This window comes from Carettochelys insculpta, chromosome 1 (assembly GCF_033958435.1).
Source record: "Carettochelys insculpta isolate YL-2023 chromosome 1, ASM3395843v1, whole genome shotgun sequence".
Classification (NCBI taxonomy): domain Eukaryota; kingdom Metazoa; phylum Chordata; order Testudines; family Carettochelyidae; genus Carettochelys; species Carettochelys insculpta.
In genome coordinates, this window is record NC_134137.1 from 215,732,772 (window position 1) to 215,760,378 (window position 27,607).

Below are 27,607 nucleotides of genomic sequence, written 5' to 3' on the forward strand. Positions count from 1 at the left end.
GCCACTTCAACCATTCCTCCCCACAGGACAGAACCCTGGCCACACAGTTTATAGCTGACAGGGCAGACTCCCCCCCCCCACCCCCCAGTACAGCTAGCCTCCAATGTCCTTGCTGTGATGGAGGCATGGAGGAGTTTGAGTGGAGGGCCAGTTGAAGCAGTCCCCCTGGGCAGCTGCAAGCCCCTGACAATCTTAGCCACCAAGGGAAACATCTCCCAGGCAGCTGCAAGGCCCCAAAAATATTTTTGGTGGCAGGGGAGGAACAGTTGAAGCATTTCCGCCAGGTGGCTGCAAGCCCCCAAAAATCTTTCCCGCCCTTGGAGCCCTCACTGCACGCAATACAGAACATGGTGCTGCCTAGCAGCATGGTCAGCACCAAACAGCAGGCGTGTCCTTTTATTGAGTTGGGGTCTAGCCGTGCAATGTGGTTTGGCTCAGGAAAGACCCCGCCTGCATAGCACCTGTAAAAAGGAGGTAGCGGGGCCTGCACAAATGTAAACTCCTGAGAAGTAGTTTCTTGGCCTCTCATACAAGCATGATCCCCACAACAGCCTGGCTGCTACATGGTGTGATGGGGCAGTGGCTGGCACCAGACAGTGCAGAAAAAAAAATACCGAATGCTCAGCTAGCAGAGGTAGAGACAGAACCACGTTGGAGCTGTCTGTAATGGGCAGATGCAGTGACAACACTAATGCTGAAGACAGACAGACATTTCTCAGCTTCTCATACAAACATGACCACACAGCCATGGGCTTCCAGTCCCGAAATGAAATTCATGGTATTCATGTTACCTAATCCCTGAACACCTGGAGAGCAGCGGAGATGGAAGTGGCCAGAGCGGAGCACTGTGGGGTACATACAGGACACCTCTGGAAACTAAAACTTGATTTTAAGATGTGGCACTTCCACACCAGCCTTTAGTCCAACTTTTAAATTTTAACTTGACGCTACACCCAGCTGGTTTCAACCATGTTACGATACGGATATTAGTGCTCCCTAAATTGAGCTAAATGCCTTAGATTTGCATTTATTTCGGTGGAGATGCAGATGTTGGCTTCCATTCTTCACTGTAACTGAGCACAAGCTCCTAAGAAAAAGGCATCACTAACTCTAGCCACATCTTGAATCTTCTCCTTTTTATGTCCTAGACTGGTGTGCAGAGAATAAAGGGCTTTCTCTGAGACTTGCAACAATGCATCATTTTCTCTGGTAAATTTTGTCGAGTTCATGGTTCCTATCCAATTTTGCTCCAAGTGAGCCCAGATTTTATAGTTTTCCCAGATAAGTTTGTGATTTAAAGTCTCCTTTAGCAACTCATGATGACCTCTCATTAGCTGACATTCTATAGATTTATCATCTCTGTGTCCAAACAGGACTAACCCCCCACCCACCCCCAAAAGAGAGAGAGTTGGAATATACGTGATAGTTACTCAGACATTTTACTTGCATGTCTATATTATATATAGCTATAGATCTATCTATAAAGTGATTCACTAAAAATCACTCAACAAGGATAAATTCTAATGAAAATAACCACTAAAAATCTACTCTGGAAGTTTATTACAAAAAAGAAGCACAACTACCTACCTTTCTCTGGGCAGAAAAAAAGGAATGCAGCATATACAAACTAGACCATAACTGTATTAAGTATAATTGCAGCCACAAACAGACAAGTAAACATGTCAGGATTTAATATGCATGCATGTAAATAGATCCTGATCCCAAAAACTAATAAAGAAGAATTTCTGTAAAGATATATCTTTCACATTAAGTCTAATTAAAATAGTTACAATAGCACAAATCTGTTTTGAAGGATCTCTTTGCATTTTAATGAACAATCAGAAAAACTGATGATTGTTATGGGGCATTCCAGATGCTTTATGAAAATATGCTTATGTGAATGTGACAGAAAAGATATGCTTGATGTAAGATGGTTCATGTATCATCACTAGAAAGGCTGTAGTGTACTGAATATGATCATCCCATTTGTATTAGGGGGAGACACAAAAGGCAACTGCCCTGTGTCCCAGCGAGTCAAAAGCCTCCAGGGCTCCGGGCCACCTCTGCTACTCCAGCTGCAATGGTGGCTGGAGCTCCAAGCCTTTTAAAAATCACCACTGGAGCTCCACACAGCATCCTGCAGAACCTCAGGTGGCATGGGTCTGGCATCGTTGAGGGCCAACTGTCCTGGCCCCACTCTTTTTGCCTGAGGCCCTGCCCCCTTCAGGGCTGCAGCATCTCCCCTCACATACCTTGCTCAGGGGCCTGGAAAGTCTATTTGTATGCATGCATCATATTTGTAGATAGAGTTACGAATACTGACCACTATATCGGTAATTGTATACCTGCTGCTTTGGATCACACTCATCGATGACACTTCAGGGTACAACCATGAAAAAGGGGTCACAGTGCTGATGCACCATCAGCAAGAGACAACGAACTGTAAAAGAGCTTAACCCTCATGGGGAAGTAGGGGGGAGCCCATGAAAAAAAGGTTAGAGGGGCCCTACAGAGACATGTGACCATATCACCCGGTCCTGGAACCCATGCTGAATTCTGTAGTTTTCCATAAGGAGCTGGGAGTGGGGCAAACAAGGAAACACAGGTCTCCCGCATTTTGCAAATTCTGTTTAAAGGGTGGGTTATAAGGCAATGCTGGTCATCAGCTGTTCCATATAACCCACCCAAAAGTGATTCCTGGAAATAACTAAGCCTGAACTGGGGGGAAGGAACTGGGCTCAGATTGAAAGCGTGTCTGGCCTAGGAAAAAGTAGTAGAACCACATTTAGGGTGAGAGAATTTGCTCTTAACTAGAGTCTATAGTGGATTAAGATGAACTTGCATATTTATTTATTTTGTTTAGTTAACTACAGGTCGAACCTCTCTAATTCGGCACCTGACTGGTGCCAAATGAGAAAACTTGCTGGACAAACAGTTGGTCAATATTGTCTAGCAGCATTACCAGCACTTCCACAGCTTACTGGGCTCTTAAAAGACATTTAGAGGTAAATTACAACTAAACAACAGCACAGAACACTGAGAGCCAGGACTGGTGGCTGTAAACAAACTTTATGGGACCATGAGAAACTTGGCCATATCCATAATAAGTGGTCATCCAGCTAACTAAAAAAATGCCAGATGATGGATGCTGCTGAATGAGTGTACGCCAGACTAGACAGGTTCAATCTGTATTTAGTTTTGTCTACTAAATCCTATGACCATTTAAATCTTCTCTTTTTATACTTAATAAAAATCAGTGTAATTACTACCTGAGGGGACCCAGCGGCCTATGCATCTCTCACTTTTCAGTGAGAAATAAGGCAAAATGTCATGATCTTACACCGTATATAGCTCTCTATATAGCATAAAATGGATTTCTCTAGGGTTTAGGTCCCAGAAGGGCTTTATACTTGGGTGCTGGGTAAAGGTCTCACATTGTACTGCTTTCAGTTTGTGCCTGCAGCCTGCGGAGGGGGTAACACTGTCCCAGTTGAAGCAGGCTGGAGAGCTGGGCTCCAGAAGACACTGTTACAAGGTGTTGGGGAAAGCAGGCTCAGCGATGTCTCAGTACATCAGGCGACAGTACCGAGAGGGTCCTGACACATCACAATAATGCAAAGGTGTGTCTGTGATATAGTAGTTCTCACCAGAAAGATATGAATTCCAGTGCATTGCAGTGTGTCACACACTAAGTGGACCCTAATACAGCATTCTAATGTTTCCTAGTGAACATTAATGCAACTCCATTCCAAACAGTACTATATTAACAGACACTAGGGAACTTTCAGTGTGGCCCAGTAAGGTTCCTCTGGCCAATTAACGCATGGCACCCACTAGAAATTACACTCCTCTAGTGAAGATCAAAGTACCACATAGACAATATCTTATACATTTTTATACACTTGTTTTATCTTTAAGTTATATTCACAGACAAAAGCTTAATCCATATATTCCCGGCTGACAGATTCAAAGCATGATTGTCTAACTTTGCATATCATATTGTTACATGTGCAAGTATGAATGCAATATACAAAAATATTCCAAAGCTATCATATGATTAAATGAACCGCTGCTTGTAACATGCACTGAGAATATGTCAGAATCAGAATGGAAACTTATGAGAATCCTATGCCTCAAAATCTTTAAAGTTAGTTTCAGGCCTCTCATTAAAAGACACCCACAATGGGAACAGAGGGATTCAGAATGCCAGTGATTCCAAGTGCAATTTGAATATATTTTTATTTTCTACAAAGGTCATCAGCTACATGACTACTGCAGTACTCACTGTGATAGAGCAAACATGATCAATGCCAGATGAGACAAGCACTAAATAAATGAGTTTTAAGTGGTGATCAAATGAGAGTTCCAATATTGACCATTAAATTTTCAACCAAGGTGCCAATCAATGTACATAAAAACCTGAATAATCCTGTTGAAGTTACCTGCTCAAACATGGGCTGAAAATTGTGACATGTTATAAACTGACACATACATTGTATGTCATATGATTTGTCTCATTTAATTATAATTTTAAAATAATTTTCATGTCAAATCAGGCTAATATAATCAAAGGGGTTTGTAATGTTCATTTTTGCAGTGGTTCAACAAGGTGCGAGTTTTTTTTTTTAAAAAGTTGATTAACTCTGATAAGTTAGCTAATTACCTTAGCATTAGTAGGGAAATTATTTACATTAATGTTTGTATTAAACCACTATCAAAAAAAAATCTGTGAAAGTTACTGTGCAATCATAGATTTATTTACCCAAGAAACTAAAGTTTGAATCGCTTGTGGTTCTAATTAAGGGAAAAAAAAAATGAAGATGTATGTTGCTCTAGAGAAAGTCTGATAGTCAGATAAGTACATAATTAGATATTTTAGTTAAAATGAGCAATTATGCTTAATGTATTTATTGCCTTTCCCACTGCCACCACAACCTCTCACACATATGCACAACTTACATAAATGAAATATCTGTCAGTCTCTGGGAAAATGTATAGAGTAGCATCTATAATGGTGATCCAAGAATGTAAAAGAAAAATTCCTTAAAATGATTATTCTGAGTAAATGGTAACCAGTGATGAAACAGTATAGCTGAAACATAGGAGCAGTGCTACCCCGAGATGGCACTTCAGGAAGGTGGGTGACTTGCTGCAGCAGTCAAGAAAACTGAAGTATTTGATGGAATGAAGGAGAACAAAACAAAACAAAAACCCCCACTTGTGATGCTGTGTTGTTCAGGTGAATGGAGCCACAACAAATCAGTCATTAATACTTCTGGAAATAAGGTAAGAATGGAGACTCCTGAATAGATAGTGAGATCGGCAGCATGATCAGCAACTGAGATTGAAAATGCATATGATTACATAAAATGGGTGAAGTAGAGGACACACTTTACATCTTACCTCTTGGCTTTCAATACTCAGTTCTCTCCTGGTTCTCCTTGAATGATTTCTCATTGCTGCAAACAGCATATCCTTTGAAGGATCCTTCTCTTTCCCTCCCTCCACCTTTCTGCAGGGATTTCAGAGACCTCTGTCCTTACTCCCTTCTCTTCTCTTTGTATACCAGCATGTCATACTCCACAAGGCTCACCATGGGCAATACCAACCACAATCCTGTCCGTTATTCAGGCTTGTAACCCAGGTAGTCTTTCATTTCGATCTCTCCCTAGGCCCTCAGATCCAAAAGTGTTTAAATCTTGCAGATTACTTCTATACAATACCTTTAAGATGAGCCTTTCCTATCCATCCACAGCTAAAACTCTAGTCATCTCATGTTGATAATATCAACAAGTCTCCCTTCTAACTTGACAAATACACAGTCTATCCCTCTTACATCTAACACTGCTGAAAAGATCATATTCCTAATCAGTCACTTGGTGCATATCACCCCTCTTCTCACATCCATCTTATGGCCCACCTTTTTCTCTTGCATCAAACAGCTTGTCTTTGTTTTTGAGACTCTCCACAGCCTTCAATCAGCTCAGGATGCCTACTGTCAGCTTGTGAAGTTTTCAAACAAGCAATTATCATCCTTCAGACCCCTTAGCTTTTTTTTTTTTTTTTGTGAAGCCTTCAAAAATATTGAGACTTTAGACTGCTGACCTGCTGAGACCTATTTTACTGACTCACCAATACCCATCACATTATTTGAAGAATCCTGTCTGTGTCTATTCATCTCTTCTTTCTTGCTCAAATTGTGAGCCCCTTTAAGAAGTCTCTTTGTCCCAGTTCATGACTAGGGATCCTACATGCCACCATAATACACATTGAGCACTGCATTCCCATACTTAAGTGAAGTGTGAACTACTGGATTTTTGCCATTGCTTGTAACTTCAAGATAATTCTCTTTACATCAGCCTTGCAAAATTATCCGCATGTGCACAATAACCTCTTTCAGGGTTTTAACATAGTTATTTTTCTTTGTGCGTCAACTCTTTGGGTTGGGTCATCAATCGAAAAACATATTTGCCCAAATTCTTGCTTCTAATGCTTAAGTGTAACAAAGCAGAATCACTCTATCCTCATTGCAGGTGTTTCATAACTGATGCAACGACAAAAGTCACTTTATCCCTTGCGCTGTCAAAGAACTACTCTGAGGGATTATGCTACTATAAATTGTACTTTGGAGGTATTCACACATCCTTCTTTAATCTTCCCTCCTTTCCACTGTCTGACAACTCTACATAGCAGCAGCACATTTCAATATGTAGAGATTTCCCAATGGGTGCATAGTTTGCATAATCTGAGCGAGCAGCAATGGTTTTAAGTGTCTGTCTAATTTAAATTACATTAATGTCACAGATTATGACATTGGTGTGGAGTTAGAAGAGGAGAATGCATAATCTTTAGCTATGATTAACTCCAGCTCTGTGTCCTACAGGGTCAATCAAAACAAAAAAGCTGCAATTCTAGGTTTCCAGAGTACAGCAAAGGAAATGCTAGACAACTCTGCAGACCAGTTAGTTTCACAGAAAGGCCCTTTTTTAATCCAGCTGGCCTACAAAGGCAGCTAGTGCCCACTGCAGTATGTTTTGGGCTTTCATGAACCCAGTGGGCCCCTTTAACACTCCCATATTTTTTAAACCAAACCACCATTTAACTATATGTTTTTGTGTCAGAGGATGAGAGGTTGAAGACCTTCAAAGGTATTTATATAAATTAAGCTGGACAGCATTAGATTTGTTTTTAAGCACTGCAATGTGCATTATACTGCATACTATTCTAAGTCTATGCCAAAAATTATAGTTATTAAAGTAAAGGAGAATAAGATATTCGAGTTAAGATGTTAAGAACAGAATTTTGCCTCTTTTAAACTGAAGCTCAAAAAAACACCACAGACACGAAACATTTGAGAACAAACCTCAAGAGTGAGTTTGGGATTCAAGGAGTAAGGAGAGGAGAGGAGACCTTGGGTAAATGAGGGTCAGAGAGATGATAAGAACAGAATTTGCCTCATGACATTTTAACTTGCACCTTTTAGTATTACTTTCTTTTCAAGCTGCTTGTAAATGCTTAGCAGCCAGAGATTTAGTAATGGAATGCTGAAACTTCCCTGGCCGTGTGATTCTTCTGACGAATTATATGAAAACGAATTCAGCCAATTACAATCTGGAAGAGATGCCAAGATTACGAATGAAAGCATGACGCAGCACAGGTAAGCATATGCACTCTCACTGTAATCTAGCCATCCTGGGACACAGCAGAAGAGAGGATGTGGCTATGTGAGCTAGCTACCTCCGTACAAGCTTGCCAGGGACAATGGGTACATATTCGATTTACCAGCCCATGTCACCACTGCTATTGTTACTCATACAAACTGGAATACAGATTGCTACTGGGTACTTGCATTATCACACTTTTGTCTGTGGAGTCAACATGACTTCAGACAGATGTTCAGAGAGCTCAGTACTGGCTAACTTTTCCACTGATTTTAATAAGACAAGAATTAGACCAAATAGGAAGCACTTTGGAGAAGCTCCAGCCTAAAAAAAAAATATATATATATATACACTCATAGTCTGGGATATACTTTACCCATAAAACTCACAGGCTACATCTACACTAGAGAGTTTTGTTGACAAAACTCACGGAGCATCCACATTACAAATGTGTTATGTTTACAGTAAATCGACAGAACGTTGCACTTCTGCCAGCATTGTTCTGCTGTTCCCACGGAGAAAGCTGGTCTGGATGCTCGAGGGGGGGTGGGGGGTGGGGTCTCTGTCGATAGAAACAGGGCTTCTGGGAAACTGGGCAGCCCTGTCTGCTGTGCTTCCGCTTGGCCGTTCTGTTGAGAGCGCGGCCAGGCAGTCTGGCCACTCTCTGTTGACAGAGTAGATAGACAGAATCATCTGTTTTCATGTGTGGCTGCAATCTGTCAACAGAAATTTTGTCAGAAGGTAACTTCCAACGAAATTTCTGTCAGATTGCTGCAGTGTAGACGGAGACATGCAGAATGGGCTCCTTCGTAATTTTTTCCCTTTTACTTAGGCCTCTGGAAAAGTTATTCGTATTCTGAATTTGTCTTAAACGTAATTCATGGAAGCACCATGATATTGATGCTATTTAGCAAAAAAAAAAAAGTCATCTTTCCTTATTTTGTTTAAATATGTTGTGTTGCAAAAGAAAAACATTCATGACATTGGTGCATATACAAACTAGGTACTTTTGTAGTTTCTAAATTCCTCAGTTTTCCTTAATCATTTTAATCCCCTAGATGCTACTATTGTCTCTAGTGTACTTCAGAATTACAAAAGACCAGATAAAAATTATGGTATTCTACACTGATTAAATGTCACTAATTGGGAATATTTCATCTTCTATTTTCTTGCCATTAAAATAAATGTTTAAGTTTAACACATTCTATAAGTTAACTTTCAGTACCTAGGTAGCTTGGGGGTGGGTGGGGGGGAATCTATTTTTCAGTTGCCAATTCTTGCAATTTTATTCTAACTTTTGCAATATTCAGTGTATTTTTCTTAAACACACCAGCTCCTGAGGTCAAATGATTAGGTGAAAATTTCGGTTCAATTAATTAATTAGTTAATTCAATTAATTTTTTTCTGTACTTCTTATGATTGTGCTTGAAATTGCGATCCATGCATATTACTTACAAAAAAAGGATCTGAAATTCTTAAAGGTATGATGATTTGGGGGATGCAACTAATTTTTAAATGGTTTATAGTTTTTAAACGTAGTAAACCCTTGAAATGCACGATTTCAAGTTGCCCTTCACATGCGTGAATGTGAGTTAAGCGCAACTCAAAATCCCACTCTCCCCCCCCCCCGAACCCCCGCCCCCAGCTCAAACCCTCCAGCCCCCTGTGGACCAGCTCATCTCCCATGCATGGCTCCAATTCAACCCCTGCTCCCCGGTTCAACCCCCCTCCACCCAGCCCCGGGTTCAAACCCCCTTGGGCGGCTCCAGCTCACCACTCCTCCCAGCCCTGGTTCAAACCCCCTGCAGCCCAGCTCACCACCTGTGCACATGGCTCTGGCTCAACTTACCCCCTACAGCTATAACCCACCCTGGCTTAAGCCCCCTCCCATGGCCCCAATCCATCACCAGGTTTAACCCTCCCTAACTGCGCCCTCACAAAAAAACAAAACAAACCACTTAGGACTTACCTTTCAAAAGGAGCTCCAGGTGCTCCTGCTGCTTCCCTGGCTGCAAAACGTGTGTTCCACCTGGGAAAAAAAGCCACCTACCGACTTACACGAGGGTTGCATTCTCACACATGCTCGCATAACCTGAATTTTGTGTAACTCAAGGGACTACTGTATTGTGTTTTGAAGTTAATTACTAACAGTGTCCATATTGTTGCAGCAATCCCTAGTGAGAGTAGGAGACAGCATGTAGTTTTAGTTGCTTTGGGGCCTAATTCAGAGTCTATCTGCAACAACAAGCTGTGTGGTAGCTTTTCAGACAGCCTGATGACTACTATCAGGAACAGCTATGACCAATGCAGAAAACACCACACACAATCCTTTCAAGCCTGCATGGTTTGAAAGGCTGAAAATATTTTTTAGCTACTCTGGGCCTGAGAGTTTTCTGTATGCCAGGGATAGGCAGACTAGGCTAGTGATTAGGCTACATGAGCATCCCTCCCTCAACTCAGTGGGCCACCAGACTGTCACAACCAAAACTGTCTCCTGAGATAAGGTAGTATTGCTAACTGTGCTGGAGTACCTAGAATTGGCAGGGTGTGCTGACTGAACGACAGCAGCACTTTGATTGCAACAACCATGCGCTCCATCTGCATCCAATCAATGTGTGCAATCAGCACGCACCTCATGTCCCCTTGCTTTGTGTGTGTTATCTTAGAAACACCAGTAGGAAAAAACTTACATGTACAAAAACCAGAAGCATCTAGTAACCCTGAACAGGCAACAGCAAACAAAGCATCTTGTGGGCCACACATAGAAGCCCAATGGGCGGCAGGTTGCCCACTGGTGCTGTGTGCTATCTGTCACTGTATATGAGCAATGTTCCATTCTGTATTCTAACATGTTTGATGAAATGAGAAAGCAGGCTACCTCTCTGACACAGGTTATTTTTAGTTACCAGATACAGCAGCTCGCAATTTCAACCATTCAGATATAGTTAAGAAATGTTTATGGCTCTGGAGGAAATCTCCATCCTTGCCTTAATGATTGGGAGTTTCCGATCTGCCAGAGGGAGAAACATGCAAGCTTCCCCTAGCACCCCTACTTATCAACAGCCCTTGACACGAAACAAGAGTGGCTCTGGGCCTGACCTCCAAACTGCAGAGGCACAAATATGTTACTGTTACTTCAGAGAGACACAGCCTTTCGCTCTTCCTTCAAACATCATCAGTCTTCTCTGAGCAAAGGTGAGTACACGAACTCAGACATCTCAGATGCTGCCATTTTGTCAGCACTCGTTTGGGGCCAGCACTGCTGAAGGGATAAACGGTTTTACTTGGAACTGAAAGATAAAGGTTCTAGTCCGATTTTTGCAAGCAATGTGCTATGCAACTTTGGACAAACCATTTAACCTCTCTGCGCCTCACGGTTCCCCTCCTATAAATGATGGCTACCTCACAGAGGTCAGAAGAGGATTGATGTTCATGTTTTAAGCATTCTGGGTTTTTGTTTCATTTTATTTGTTTATGCCGTGTTTTAAGCAGCTTCAAAAATGTAACATACATTAGAATATCTGATGTTATCAACGGAATACACATTCAACCTCTCTTGTCCAGCAACATCTGTACTCCAGCATGATTTTAGTTAGCCAGACAGCCACTTATCATGGGTGTAGCCACCTATCAAGTTTCCTGTAGTACCATTGCTTGTTTACAGCCACCAGTCCTGGCTCTCAGGGGTCTGTGCTGTTATTCAACTGTAATTTACCCCTAAATGTCTTCTAAGAACCCAGTAAACAGTGAAAATGTTGGTAATGCACTAGACAATATTGACTTCCCATGACCTGGAAAATTCTCTCGCCCAGCAATGCCAAACCCTCCTTCATGTGCCAGGCCTCACCCAATGAAACCCCAATCTTCTTCAAATCTATAAGAAAGGCTGGGTTGTGCGGTACGCCCTACAGGTTAATGAAGGAAGGTTCTGTGGCAGAAAAAGCAATGACAGAATTCAAGAGACTGGGACCCTCACAGAGAACATTTCAAAGAACATGCATCTCAGGTATCCTTAGTGTTCAAACAGGCAGCTGTCTCACAGGACACGAGCCCTAAACAATTTAGGGCTTTATAAAATAAACATCTTAACATTTCATTCAAAGCCATCAACCACCAGCACAGCAGCAGGAGTACTGGCCTTATCCATTCTTTTGTAATGGACTGCTCAATAACCAGGTCACCACTTTGTGCACAAACATAACTGTGTATGTGGTCTTCGCGTACAACGCCATACAAAAGCATATTAGAGAACACTATGCTGTTAACACTATGCTAACAGCTAAAGAAACATCAGATAGTAGGAAGTAATAGTTCTAACCAGATAGCTTGAAAAACAAGCCTTCTTGTGGCACGTAAAGCAGATTTAGTTGAACAAAACAGGATTGTGAAGCTAAATTGCAAATGATGTCTACAAGGAGTAGAGATATCAGCCTTGATATCTATACTTCCCTCAACAAACATTTCAGTCCTGACTGAATTTAAGGCTCTCCCAGATTCTCCATTTCATGAAAAAGAGGGGGAAAAATTAGTGTGTTATTTCTACTGCAATGGCTGAATCTTATATAACTGGGAGCTTTGTATCATTAGTATACAAATTCTACCAACCTCATGTATGTCATAAACAGTACAATGCAGATATAAGTTCTGTAACTTTCTGTAAGCTCTGTAGATATAAATTGGAGATACACATCTCCTAAAACTGGAAGGGAACTCTAGTCCAGTCCCCTGCCCTCTTGGCAGGGCCAACCACCACCCCTGACATCTATTTGCCCCAATCCCTAAATGGCCTCCTCAAGGACTGAGCTCACAACCCTGGGTTTAACAGGCCAATGTGCAAACCACTGAGCTATCCCTCCTCCTCAAAATAAATTACACAATTTGCTCTGCACAAACTCCATAAGTTATTTCAAGTTACAGCTGCAGTGGAGCTGTAGCTGAAGAAATCGTGGCTTGTCCCTGTGTAAAAGAAATTGCTTTCTCTGAAGTGAGCTTTCCTTGGTGTTAGTGAGAAAAGTATGAAAGGCATGTGTGTATATACATACGTACACGCATGCACAACAGAATCAGTCCCTGAAGCCAGACTGTCTGGACAACCAATTGGCACCAACACCTCGATGGCCAGAGAACAATAGGAGCTGAATCCTGCAAAAGAACCCACGCAAGAAAGAGGAAGAAGCCCCATCAGGAGAAGATCAGAGTCCTATCTGTGTATGGCCGTGAGCTAACAGGAGTCCTGGGGCAGGACGAGGGTTGAAACACATAGAAGATGTGTGCAAAGGTGTAGGAGTGCTTCTTGCCATTACCATTCTTCAGGAGTTCGTCTCAGCTGGCTGGGGAGGCATAAGGAAGCCCTGTGCCCCTGCCACTCTCCCACAATGGCTAATACTGGCTGCTCTTAAGTACTACTCAAGAAAGCAAACTGAAACGAGGGTCATATAATCAGCTCACCACCATGGATTCATGACTGTAACCAGACACACTGGACCTGCTATGCCATGGCTTCCTCTGCTGTCTCTACACAACTCTTCATCTGCATGAGTTCACCTGTGTACGTGAGAGTGTGCAGAAGGGTATGAGAGTGTGTGCCCGAAAGCTAGTTCCCCTATTTCCTTTAATCCAATAGTGGCATTTAATAAAATACATAAGTGTAACCATAAGGTGCTCTCTAGTGTCAAGTTCAGGTAACAATGCACAAGAACAAGACGACCCCTGCAATACTCCATGTCACTCCATTGCCCAGAAACCACCTTTAGAGCTTCTAGAGAAGGATGTATGCTGCTGAGAAAAGCCCTCCAATTGCCCCATGATCTATACAGAAAAAATGTAAAAGAATTACAAGCTCCTGCCACTGCAAAGGGTGCAATGGCCAAAATACAGGATTCCAGGGGCAGTACAGAGGGAAAACTTTCCTTCCACAATCTTCTCTATAGCTGCAGCACCCAGAGGAGTCACAGGACAGTCACACGACAGAAAGGGGATCATGACATTGTGACCATTTTTAGGAAGAGCAGATACATATTATTTAGCATTTGTAAACACATCTGACTAAGTCACTGTTTCCCTTTTCTCAAGGATGTTTTTTCAAGTTAGTCCATTTAAGGGTGGGAGAACAAACATTTTAAATAATCGTGGGTTTCTTAAGAGCATACCCAGCATTGAAGGGAAAACAAAGGGACCGCATATCTAAAAGTTCTATAGATAACACTGAAATTTTTACTTTGCTTTTGTAATCTTCAATCCTGCACTCACAGAAGCTCCAATTAAGTCAAAAGCAGCTCTGCATGGGCATGGAGTGTGCTAGTAGGGAGTGAGTACACTATATGACTGGGAGCTACATGTCTATAGGAAAAGCAAGGCCTGTCATTTCCTGTTGTTCAAGGCTACCAGCACGAGTCAAATTAAGGTAAATCAGCTGGCAGTCATCCTAAAGAAAAAAATGGCCTCTCTACAGAGGCCATTATGAGAACCTGGTAAGTAATTTCTATTGACTCTAAGCCATTTGAGCAGGGGAGTGGGGAGAAAGAGAGAATCTATATAAAATGTGTGTACATAACCTTCATATTAGTAATGGAAAAATGTACTTCTCGTAGCTTAATATTCAGATAATAAGTTGGTATGTATTCTTTATTTAGATAACAATGTATATTTAAACGGTAATCATACCTACAGAACAAACATTTGGAAAATTCCTTCTATTTGTGCAGTAACACTCTAGTTTGGCATGTAGCTAGCTAGTACAAACTGCTACTGTCATGAGTCAATATATTCTGACAGTAACTGTATCACCCCATCTACAGACAAAGTCTAACATTAAAAAGAATTACTGTATTCAAGGGTTTGAGAACTGAACATTGCAGTCAAATGGAAAAAAACTCAGAGTACACAAACTTTAGAGACTATTCCACTTGTATGATCTGCAAGCTACCACAGGGGAGGGCAAATATTTTTCATTCTCCTCTTCCAGCCTGCCTGTTCCTTTGTCTTCATCACCAAAGTGGGATAACGTTAGCAAGGACTGTATGACGTCTCCAGTTTAGGAATGGAGAATGCAAGTCATCTTATACTGGATTCATATTCACTTGAACTTTATTAGTAGATAAGCTAACCATTTTATCATCTCTTTTCCCGCCCCCCATTCATACATCAGTTACTCAATTTAAAATCTGGTGTTCAGTATCAAGACTGAGAAATCCAAGGATTCAAACTAAGTTACTCATTTGAGACCCACCTCAAACTGTTTTAAAGAAAAAAAGCCAGCCTCAATATTCAGTGTGGTTTCTTCAGTTACAAAATGGCAAACAAAATGTAGCCCATCGGTAAAGGCTGTTATCCCTAGTTTCAAAATCAACTAGAATTTACCAATGGGGGGTGGGGAGGAAGATCTTCAAATGGAATAAAATAAGAGCCCAGACAGCAGAAGGAAAGTGCTGTTTCTGGCAACCGTAGAGGTCCACAAAAAGCTGACGCTGCAAAGCATTTTGTTCATTTGGAATCATGTTAAAAAAAAAAAGTGTTAAACAGAAGGACAATCCCGCCTGCACAATCAACCAAAACCAAATGCGGAGATTGGGGTTGGATGGTGAGTGCCCACCCAGAGTGTATATAGTCAACTGTCCAACATTTTGATTTTGACTTGGACTCCCCGATATCAGAATGAAACAACTGCTCTAAACAAAAATTCAAAATGTTTTTTCCAATATGAATTGCTACCTAACTTTTAGTTTTTACTAGGCTGAACTGTACCACCAAGCCCCCTGTTTCATAACTCAAAATCTCAAGCCTCATGCAGTCCTCGAGCCTTACAATTCCACCTGCCCTGCAGGATGAATTCTAACACTGTTCTTGAAAATAACAGATTACTTGGAGCCTGTGAAATAGATGGAATTTTGGGGCTCCATACCCACATATTTCCAGTTTTATAATTCTAAGGTCTTAGAAGCAGTGGTGTTTGACACTTGTCCATCCTTATTTATGCATACAAAAAAAAAAGAAAAAATCATCAATTAAACAAATGCCATCTAATCCTTACAAAAAAAAGCACTCAAAGCACTGAAAAATAATTTAATAGAATATGGTTAAATAAGTGAAAAAGTAATTAACTCCAATTATCTACAGGTGACAGGAAGTTAACACCTGAAGTAACTCATTTTTGTTCAACTGAAAATTTCTTTTAAAAAAAATCCACCAAATTATTGATCACCTGGAAAGACATTTCACCAGAATTTACTGATAACATGCTTTTCTTGCAACACAGAACAGAGAAACAAAGAGTTCATCGGAGTTTTTTGGTTGGGAGCAAGAGAGGTTAGAAATAAGCTTGTGATTGTTTTCTCAAATAATGTTTTAACTTTAAATAACCATTTTGCCATTCTTTTAAAATTACAAAGGGAAATTAAAATGGACATGCTATTTAAAAGGTGCCTGAAGAACAAAGAAGAGCCAAGTTGTGGCAATATTAGTGAGATCTTGCTGTTTAAGTTGAAACCCAATACATCTTCTAGAAGAGTCGTATTAAATACAAAAACAGGTAACTGTGCTGCAAATCCAGATATAGGAACTAGAAAGAACTTATGCTTATAGAGCATTTTATAGTGTCTGTCACCAGACTATCTTAAAGCTAATTATGAAGGACCATTGAAAAAAATCACTCATTTTTAATATGATACCCAGAATTTAAATAAATTTTTATTAAATTGTTCACTTGGGCTATGCCTACACTAGAAGTTTCATCAACAGAAGTTACTGTTGGAAGATCTCTTCCGACAACTTCTCTCAACATCATGGCCACACATGAAAGTGGATCGCTCTGTCAACAGAGAGCAGCTGGACTGCCCAGGCACACTCTCAACAGAATGGCCAACGGGAAGCACAGCAGACAGGGCTGCCTGGTGATTCACAAGCCCCATCTGTCCAAAGCCCCTTCAGAGCATCCGCACACTTTTTTTGTTGACAGATTCTGTAAAGAAAGGTGTTCTACCTCATGAGGGAGAGGCAGAAGGCTGTCAGCAAAAGTGCTGAGTTCTGTTGACAGAATGCACTTTTAGTGTGGACACTCCACAAGTTTTGTTGACAAAACTCTCTAGTGTAGCTGTAGTCTAAGACAGATCCATTTGCTGAGTCTCAGAACACTGGGATTGTCTCTCAGTTTAGACTAAACTGGTAAACATGGAGATTATCTGCTTCCCCTGTGTCTTGTAGAGTACGAGGCACACTGTTGATGCCTACCAAAACAGCTAGCCACCCAAAGCAGCCTGAAATGTTTCTGCAAAACTTTTAATCTAAAAAAGATGTGGAGACCGTGTAATTGTTACCTGGAAACCAAAGATCTGATGCAGAAGTACAAATACACAAATAATGCTGCTTTTAACAACAGGGTAGTGGAGCTCCCTCTATTGAACTAATCGGCAAAAAAAGATCTCATGTTTAAAAATCATGATGTTCTCAGAAATTTTCTGTAAACAATGCTTTATTAAACTTTCTAACTAATACTTTCAGGGCCTGATTATTAGAGGTCTAAGCACCAACAGCTCCTGTTGAGGATAATGGAAGCAGCAGGCAATTCAAAGGCCTGATGCACTCTAAAATTCCTGTGATTATTTAGGAAATTTTTCAAGTCACTGGGACCTAGAAGTTCATGTTTACATTATTTTAATGGGAATTTCCAAACACACACTTGTTTAGCTAGCAAAATCTATAAATTGAATTTAGAACAATACAGATCATGTTTATAAAATGCAGTTAGTGAAGGTTTTTCTTGTGCAAAAGTATTTACTGTATCCAGGATGAGCAAACAGAGAGCAGTTGACTGGGATATATGGATTATTTCAGCAATCCTTAGATACAACTGACTGTTTAGTGAAATGAACTAGCCAAAAATTTATATTTGTTCTCATAGGAAGAGATTACTATTCCTTTAGCTAAATCTATTGAAGACATTTTGAATACTTTTAAACCAAACATTACAAAACTCTTCTAAAGTATGATAACCTCCAAATCATACCCAGCAGTTCTACCAGTCTCTTCACTGACTTATCAGTTCCTTATCTGCAAAGGAAATACCAGCTGAACAGATGTGGGGTGTGTTTTAATAAAGATACTGAGGTGCTGTTCTGAAGACATGTAAGTATTCAAATCTGGCAGGCATTCCTCAAAGAACCAAACACATCCACGTATTAGATTAACATACAAGCAAGGTAGGCCTAAGTGGGGAGTTAGTAAATCTTGGTTTCACCAAGGCTGGCTATCATCTGTTATTTGGTATGGGTGTTAATAAGATTAATATTTTCAGGACAGCCTGCTTACCATTATCCCTTGTCTCAGAGCAGCACCAAAAGCACTTACAGGTTCATTCTATAAATTTCAGAAAGATCTTACCATTAAAACACATTTTAAGCAGTATGAAAAGTCCGAATATTTAAAAAAGCTAAAGCCTGATCTCAAAGAGTGCAAAGTGCCCAATAACTCACAATAAGAGAAGTCAATAGAATGTACAGATGCTCAGCTCTGGGGAGGAGAGGAGAAGGCTTTAGTCAGATCTCTAGTACAAAGATCAACAACCCCCAGCATGTTTGCCAAGGTGGCACATGAGCCGACTTTCATCAGCACTGGGAGATGGGAGTTCAGCTCCACCCCTTCTTCCCCATGCAGGTGGGAGTTTGCTCAAAGCCATGATGCCTGTGGATTAACAAGAGACCAGCTACTGCTACCAACTACCACCTAAATGGTTACGCTCCGCATCTTCATTTATTTATTAGTGAAGCTGTCGTAAGTAGGACTATTCTGACTTTAAAAAGGATCACCAGCACTCGGACTGTATATAGAGGTCAAAAGGTCAAATTCTGGCATTCCAACTCGGAAAAGTTGCCGACATTGCTGACACCTGCTTTAGTAGTTCTAATCACAATCCATAGTACTTAGAATGTCTAAAAGAGCTCTCACTTGATTATGGTTACCCACAACTCCCCCCCGGCCTCGCCGCCCAGCCAAGTCAGCAAGGTGAGGACACTTGGCAACTCACTAGTGATGCTCAGTTTTCTTCCAGGATTGGGCCCATGATTTATCTATAACCTCTACAACTTGTTAAAAATAGTTCCATCGCCACAATAAATACACCCTGTATTAACCCTGCTGATGAAGATTCTTGAGCAGGGCTGAACACAATTTCAGAACGTTATGTTTCTCCTTTGTGGAAAGAGCACTGATACCTTTCAAATCCTACTCAAGACAGGAGCTAGCCTTAGAAAAAATGGTAATACGATTGTAAAACTGAAAGAGATACAAGATTATACATTTGCAAAAAGCACTATATATTAAGGAATCCCATTACAACATTTCGGCTTCTTTCACAACTAACACAGTTCACTTTGTTAATATCGGTGGGACTTAGGTGTCATTTAACTGTGTGTCTGGACTGCATGCTAGTTAAGAATCTCCCCCCCGCCGCCCCGGGTTGTCTCTGTTTTAACCATGTGGGGTACGTCAGTTCTGTTCTGTCCAAGTCTGGCAACACAGTTACTTCTTGCTGAGTCTAATACAACTGACCTGCAAGAACAGTTCACCCCAAAATAAATATGCTGTTTTTACATGTGTTTTATCTTCATGATAAAATGGAAAGGCTAAATAGCTCTTAAAGCACTCTAGCCTATGTACACGCTAAATATTTCAGTATTTTTCCTTTAATTTATAAAATGTTGAAATGTTCAGGGATTTCTCCCAAAATTGTAGGATAAGATAATTAAGTCAGTATTTCAATGCAAACTATAAAGACAGCTTATGTTATCTTGGTATTTTTGTGGACCAAGTTTAAATATAAGGGAAGATTTTCAGGTAATGGGAATGCAAGGTGTGAGAAAATAAAAGCAGCTATTCTCCAGGGGATTTTTTTGGAGAGAGGAAATGATGGAAATAGCTAAGATATTAATAACAAATATTGATGTACGGATACGATGCTTTTCTCCAATAGAACGAAAGCAAAAGGATGGATTTTTAATGCTGTATACTCCTGAAAAGGTACTTGGTTTTTTCCCCCCCTCAATCATGAAGTTCAGATTTCATCAGTGATTTCTAGTATCTCCAGTTTTGTCAAACAAAAACCCTCAGAAGGAGAATCCCCAAAGATACTGACAACTCTTTTAGAAAGAGGTGAGCTTCAAGAGAGTTTGTAGCTGTCTCTGGCTCTTTTTATCAACCCAAGCATAAAAATAGTTTTTAAAGCACACAAGCAGTTCTCAAGCTTAACGAGTGACAGTTAATATTTAATGCACCAGTTTAGATATGCTTATTTTCAGCCACACAACCCCTCAAACAAAATAAAATAAAAAACAAAACAATACATAAAACTGAATCTATGTTAATGGATGTTTGTGACTCCAGTCAAAGTCTCAAGTCCATATTGGTAAGAGAAAGGGAAGAGACACTGCAGCAGAACTAGATCATAAATGAATTTCGGGATAGATCACATGAGCAGGAACTCAGAGTATATTACCAAACAATTTGTTATCGGACCATGATTTCTACAGAATCCACTTTCACCAAGGAACCACATTATCATCTGCCAGGGAAACAAAAGGGGACTACACAGACTGAAGTGAGCTCAAAATTATGATAGGACCTTTTTTTTTTTTTTTTTTTTTACACAATCAATATTTTAATTTAAGTTACCACACAAAAATGCAATTTCATATTCGAAAACTTTATCATACATTAGGTAAACAGGATCAAGCAGAAACAACAAGTGATTGGTAAGGAGAAAGCAGTGTGCCCCATCATTCTTTATGGAATAAACTGCACAAAGTTAAATACTGTTAAGGATCACTATTAAGTTTAAATATTCGTGGAAGGCTTATAAACACATTTTCCACCTCACACATCTGTGTATGTACAGTAGTGCTGTGTCAACGTGAATTGGGAGCTTCCAAAAGTCAGATTACTTTGATAGTGTAGTACACAGCAACTAGACTGCAGAATAATTTATTGTTGAGAATAGTAAAACAGTACAAAGTGGCTGAAGATAAACAGAAGTCAAAATGCTAGAAACAACAGCAAATCCATTTTACAGCTACAAGTGTTTTTAAAAAAAAAAGTGTTCCAAGTTGTTTTTTTTAAAAATAAACTAGAAATTAAAGTGATTTAATAGTTCCCCTCTCTATTTTCATTCTGAAAGAAGGTGAGCTAAGCTTCTCCCTACCAATTTTGATGCCATCTACTCTCCACAACAAATCCACATGCGTCTGTTTTCATTTCAAATTGAGTTAAATTGCCCTTTGGAGGGAGGGGAAGGCAGAAGAGCATCATAAACTAGAGGAGTGGATAACAACTCTAACTTGAAAACTAACAGAGAGGAAGCCGTGCTAGTCTATACACTATCAAAACAAAAAGCAGTCAAGTAGCACTTTAAAGACTAGCAAAATAGTTTATTACGTGTGCTTTTCTGGGACAGACCCACTTCTTCAGACCATAGGCAGACCAGAACAGACTCAACTTGTTGAGATAACATTTGGATCACATTCTCTCCAGCATTAGCAGTATTAGTATAACTCTGCAGCTAAGGTATTTGCACATTAAGTGAACAGAAGAGGGAACAAGAAGATATTTTGTAAAAGTTCTTGCTGGTTGCATAATAGATTTAATTAAAAAAAAGACAATTCAGAATTAAAAGTTTTCCCAGCATGATATGCAGCACCTGTCTGTGTTCCTTTCAGAGTGTTTTAAAAGCCTCCTCTCCAATAAAGCACAAGAGAAAGGGTGAGCATCACTCTCAATTGTGCCTGGAGAGTCTCTCTCTGTCACAAAGTAATTGGTTTCCTGGTAAGCTTTATACCATTGCTATTTTAAAAGACTGACAATCAGTAAATACTGTCAAATTAATGATTTGCTAAAGTGGGAAACTGCAATATAGTTCAAGTTTTGTTTTCTAAGGATAGCTTGCTACCCACAACTTCAACTAAGATAATTATACATTGCTACCTGTTTAGCTGCTTGTTTCACCTTAGGAAGTTCACAGCAAACACAGCAGTTATGCAAGAGAAATAGTATTCTACTGAAGTGTATTATTTTTGTCTTCCTTCTCCTGTATAGGTGTAAACAGGTAACTACAGAGCAAACCAAATTGTAGAAGACTAGTGCCGAAAACACACTGACTCCAAGGCAACGCTTTCCTAACCTCTCGACTTATAAAATGCAAGCACACAAAAGGCAAGGCTGTTTCTTAAAGCAATACAAAATGTCACCACAGGCTGACGCTCTTTCGACAAGAACAATGAGACGCTCTCTACCTTGAATACAGAGCACACACTTTGCAGCCTTTCCGTGGACTTTAGCTTTCACGTTTAATATTGACCAAGAGGAAAAAAAAATCTCACTACCAAGACATTTAGAGAGACTGTTAGTATTTCCCACGTGTTCTTACTTCCCTAATGACTCACACAGATGGGGGGAAGGGAGAATTTACACACATGAAACCGATCTATCATCTTAGCCTAACCAAACACCTGTAAAAACTACCCAGGAGAAATTCCCCGAACTTTGGGCTGATTCTAGCGTGGCGATCCCTCGATCTTAGCCGCACAGCCGGGTGGGATCAAAGTCTTGAGCTGCGATGGAAGTTAAGAGCAGGACCCTGCCATGGGACTACTCCCGGGGGGTTGCGATCACGACTTGAAAGAGAGAGAGCGAGAGCAGCCCGCAGTGTACCCCATATATAAACGCACCCCGTGTTTCCTTAGGTACTTCAACATGGCAAGAGAAGCCATCCAAAAGCAACAGCGGTCTGGGGGCACACTTGGATGAGGTTAGAATGACTGGCACTAGGTTGGGGTTACGTATTCTGTTCCTAACACACCGCCCAAGCCAGGCATTTCGTCCCCATCGAAACTACAGTGTCTCCCTTCCTCTCTCACACTCCCGCGGCGGGGGGGGGAGGGCAGGCGGCTTTCAAAGGCTGAGCCACTCCCTGGGCCGTCTCCCTCCGGCGCTGGGGAAAGCCGAGGGGGAGCGCCGCAATTCAGTTTTAAAAAGGGGAACCGAGACGGCCCAAGGACGCGGCGCCGCGATTGCAAAGTTTAAGGCTGTCGCCCCGCCGGACGTGCGCTGCAAACTCAAAGCGTAACTACCGCTCGCTGCAAACTCAAAGCGGCTTTTGAGTCAGCCCGCCGCTCACTTTCAGGAGGACGCAAAGGCCGGAAGAGACTGACACCCCCCCCCGCCGCAAGGGGGGCACAGCGGACTGCTAAGCCTGGCTCGCAGGGGGCTGGGCGCTCGCCGCGCCGCAGCCACCAGAGCAACTTCGGGAGCGAGCCGGAAGACCGCCCCCTACCTCCCCTGCTGGCCGCCTGGCCCCACCCGCGCAGCGCTGGGCCGGAGGTGAGTGGCTCACGCCGAAGGATCCGGCTGCATAACCCAGCCAGTCCCCGCGCCCCCGGCCGGGAAGCCAGGCACGGGGGAGAGGGCGATCTCTGCCCTGATCCCCCGCGCGCGCTGGCAGCCCGAGACCCGACGTGACAAGCGGCAGCGGAGGGGGGACCCAGCCCGCCCTTTGCAAAAGCAGATTCCACCCCCCCCGCCCCATTACCAGCAGGACAGCAGCAAGCCTCCGCCCCCCGCCAAAACAGGAGAGCGCCACGCAGCGATGCTCCCCCCCCCATCCCCTCGCCCTGCCCGGCGCCGGGCGGAAAGGAAGAGGCAGAGGGACCCAGCAGACGTAGGGGACGGTTGGCTGGAGGCGGAGGCGGTGGCGGCGCCTCACCCCTCCCCGCGTCCCGGCAAGTCCCGGGGGCCGGTGACAGTAGCCGGGCCGACCCCTGCGCGCCGCGCTCACCTGGCCGCAGGCAGAGGGCGGCGAGTAGCAGCAGCAGCGGGCGGCGAGCGGTGGCAGCCGGGCTTTCCATCATCCCGCCTGGCCGCGGGGCTCTGCTCCTCCCGGGGCGGCGGGCTCCCCTCTCGCCTCCTGGCTTCCCCCGCGGGCGGCTCGGTAACTTTCCAGGCAAGCGAGGGACGGCGGCAGCTCCAGCAGCAACGCAGCGCAGGAGCAGGTGGCTGCTTCCCTCTGGCAGCCGAGCGGCGCTCCAGGATTGAAAGCGCCGGCAGTGGGCGGGGCCAGACGAGGAAAGACCCGCCCCCCTGCGGCCGGGGCTCGGAGAAGGCGGCGGCGGCCGCGCGTGTCAGTCCGAGGAGCTGGGAGCGCGGGAGCGGTGCGCGCGCCCGGCTGCGGCTCTAGAGCCTGAGACCTGGAGCGGCCCGAGCTCCGAGGGACCGGGAAGGGAGCGGGATGAATCCCTGGAACCTGGGGCAGGAGCAGGAGGAAGAGAGCTGAGCATCTGAGAGCACATCTGTTCCAAACAGGCCCTGGAACCGAGCACTGGCTTTCAAGTGGAAACCTTCCCCTGAATTCCTGTCTGAACGGGGACTACCAAAGCGTAGGCCCTGAACCGAATTACACTCCTGTTTGCTTGTAAAATGGCAAGTACCTGAAACCTCCTTAGTGCCCCAAAGTAGTGGCAGATCTACTCCTGCTGGCGTCTTGCAAATGGCAATTGTTACTTTTAGCTTTTTGTGTTAGTTGATTAGTGAAAAAAAAAGTAAACTTTTTTTTTAAATTAAGCAGTCACCAGATGATCAATTGCATGTACTGTCAACCACCTGCTTTCAAATCACAATAGGTAAATGTCAACCCTCTTCTCCAACCCAAATTAAAGCAATGCAAAAAAAAAGTATACAAAATAAAAATGGACCTGAACCTAAAGGTTAAACAAATCATGTCCGGTTATACATTGTAATGCAAAATGAATAATTTCTGCCATGTCCTTTTCACTAAACTGAGCAAGCAGTGGTCTTGTCATGATGGGACATATAAGAGGTCTGAAATCATTATTAAAAGTCTTCATGGTGATTCAGAATAAACATGATCATACTGCAGACTACATCATAGTCCAAAACAAGTCCTCTCTGATTGCTTCAAAATAAAAGTATGCATAGTTCACATCATGTGCTTATGCCAGTGGGACTTCCTAGTAGTGAAATATAAGCCAACGATGGTCATATATCTCTTTTCACTATGAGGAAGTGAACAGCAAAAATTGAACTCTATAAAAACTCCTACAATCAATATACACAGACTCATCCAATTTATTCTATAAGTGCATTCAGTATACACAGAACAATTTTCACAGTGACAAAGTAAAAATATTTAAAACATAGTTATCACATACAGAGACTTCTTGAATTTCAAGTAGGATAAAATTGATGTCTGGGTTTTTTTCATCCTTTTCTTTTCCAATGAAATAAAATTAGAATTTCTGGTCTTCAGAATTCTGTATCTGTTGTATTATCTTCAGATCAAACCATCATTATACCCCTTTTCTATGGTATAATCAGCTTAAAATATATTTGATTTTTGCTGCTTGTGTCTAATCAAATTCCTGTGATCTTTTTTCCAAACACATTCCCCAGCAATCCACCTGAATTCATCGCTAAACCATTGCAGAAGTACACAGGTTTCAAGACAGTGGATCCTATCCGGCTCTTGTTGAAGCCAATGGCTATTATCCACTGATGTTAATAGCAGGATTGGACCCCATCATTAAGAAAAATAAAAGATTCAAAAGGGCCATTTTTTTTCCCTCGTTGCAAAATACTTGGTGATAAGTATATTACGGTACAACTTAGGCTCCAATCAGCTAGCTATTCCTTGTGCCAGACTGTAGAAACTCGCAGTAAAATGACAGTCGGTATCACTATGACATATATTCCTGTTAAAATCTTCTTCCTTCCAATAATTCTAGGACTGCGTGGTTTTTGTTGCTATCTCCGGTTCCATTACAGCATTAAGGATCTGATCCTTCATTCATATGAGTAATTTCATTGAAGCTGGTGGAACTGTTTGTGAGAGAAAGAGTTGCAAGATCAAATCCTAGAATTGGCCTGAAACAATAATCTACCCAGAAATGGAGGCTTATAGACTCCACTCAGGAATTCACGTAAGCCTATGCCTAGTTTTAAGCACATGAGTAGCCTCACTGAAATCAATTTGTGCAAGTGATTTCCTGGATCAGGACCTTATTTTCTAAACAGCTTCCTGTTAAAATATGAACAATTATATACTTAAATTACCTCAAATTAATGAATGGTGGGCATTTTTGGAGGCTGGAAGATAATTTCCTGCAACTAATCATTCCAAACTACACAATGAGGAAACACCTAGATTGTGAAAAGATTTCAGTCAAACCCCCAAAACACGGGTTGAAGAACTTTATATAGTGTCCTTGAGGGTTTCTTTAGCTATTTCACTCTAAAATCTGTGCAACATCTGTCAAAAATACTCAGTATATGAAATCATATCCATGAGTGATTACATTCAGGTCCCATAATTTAATACAGAGGCATAGTTTATTTAGGATCATTTGCCTCACTATCTGGTCATTTCTTTTCAAAGGTCAATGTGTGTTTTTAGCTTTCATCTGAAAAAAAGTTGTCACAGGGTTTGAGTAAATAGAAAATTACTCAAACTGGAATTACCCAAATGTTTTTGTACTTTTAATGAAACTTAAATGTGATTAAGTGTGGTCAAAATATGCTTAGAATATCCTTATTTGCTATTACATTCCACATATCCTTGATTTTGCAGTTGATAATGAATTCCCTATACTGAAAACAGGGGTGGCCAATAACAGAACTGTGAAAAAATAAGTTATGTACCTGGAGCATACTCCTATTCCCATTGAAATTAATGGAAGCAGAATTGAGTTCTTGATCCAGTAGAAAACAGCCCACCTGCATGTTTTTAAAGTCCTCAAATAAATCTGTATAAAACCAGACTGCTCACTACAAGTTGCACCTCCCTGCTCCTGCATGATTGGGACCTGACAGGTCCCAAATGATATAATTTGCTGTATCAGGGGTTTTCCAGGGCTTCTACCTCAGGCAGCCCCAATTTCCTGATCCCTGGGGACTCCAGGCTTTCCAGGACTGCCCAGGGGCTCTGGCAGGCAGGGGTTCCAGCCCAGCTGCATGTTGTGGTGGGGTTTCTGGCTCTGGCCCCTGGACCAGGCTGCCAGCCACTGTTTGGGCCCTAACCCCTATCCTGCAGATGCAGGTCCAACCTAAGGCCTGGGATACTCTGGTCCTGCAACATCTGTGATCCTGCCAGAGCATGGATGTTGCTGGAGAAGAGAGTACTAGATTTAAGAGGTTCATCCTGTAATACAAGAGTTTTCTGCTGTGAGAAATGAACTTCTATATACAACAAATTGAGAACTTTTTGATAGATAATCTGATTCAATCATGCCTTTTTGCTGTTATGTGACAAAATGGATTAATGACGTAATCCATTAATGATGAAAGAGTTTGTTGAACTGAAATATTTTCATTTTACAGCAAAACACTGATATTTTGGCAAAAAACAATTCTAGAAGTAGAGAATACTATGGCAGAGAGGACCATACAACACTACAGACTCATTACATTCTAACAGTCCATTGTCTATATCGTTTTCAGTGTGAATAAAATTCAGGATACTATAACAAATGTAATGTCAATGAAACTATGCATTTATTATGGTTCAGTGGTGTGCTAACACTGTAAGTAGATTAAAGGACAAATATTTAATATAATGTTCAGCACTGTTTATTTTATCCTATGCATTGAGTAATCATTGGGTTTTACTTTTACAAGCAAATGATTTAATTGTTTCTAGATGACTTTTTGTATATCTACCACAGCTACTGTATCTCCCTATTGTTATGGCAAAGATGATAATTCAATGAGTTCACAAAATAGTATCGTAAGTGTTCCGTATGAAATTCTCCATAGCAAGGGTTAAACAAAAACAGATCCATGATGGCTAACTACTGCAGCTGCACTTACAAGACCATTGAGGGCATTGAATGAGTTAAGCACTTTCTTTTGTCTGGATAGGGACCGGGGGCAGATTTTAAAAGATATTGGGAGTAAGG

The 27,607-nt window shown here is 41.7% G+C and overlaps 1 protein-coding gene across 3 annotated transcripts in view; it reads right to left on the bottom strand.

Annotated features, from left to right (window-relative positions):
• Positions 1 to 27,211, bottom strand: part of ALCAM (activated leukocyte cell adhesion molecule) — a 203,548-nt gene extending 176,337 nt beyond the window's left edge. For 2 of the 3 annotated variants that reach the window (XM_074999039.1, XM_074999028.1), the window contains exon 1: positions 23,476 to 27,207. In XM_074999039.1, the coding sequence (XP_074855140.1) occupies positions 23,476 to 23,548 (73 nt within the window). In that variant the 5' untranslated portion in view covers positions 23,549 to 27,207. Of the gene's footprint in view, positions 1 to 23,475 lie in introns of all 3 variants that reach the window. The other variant, XM_074999046.1, reaches the window with a different exon arrangement.
• Positions 27,212 to 27,607: the final 396 nt, after the last annotated feature.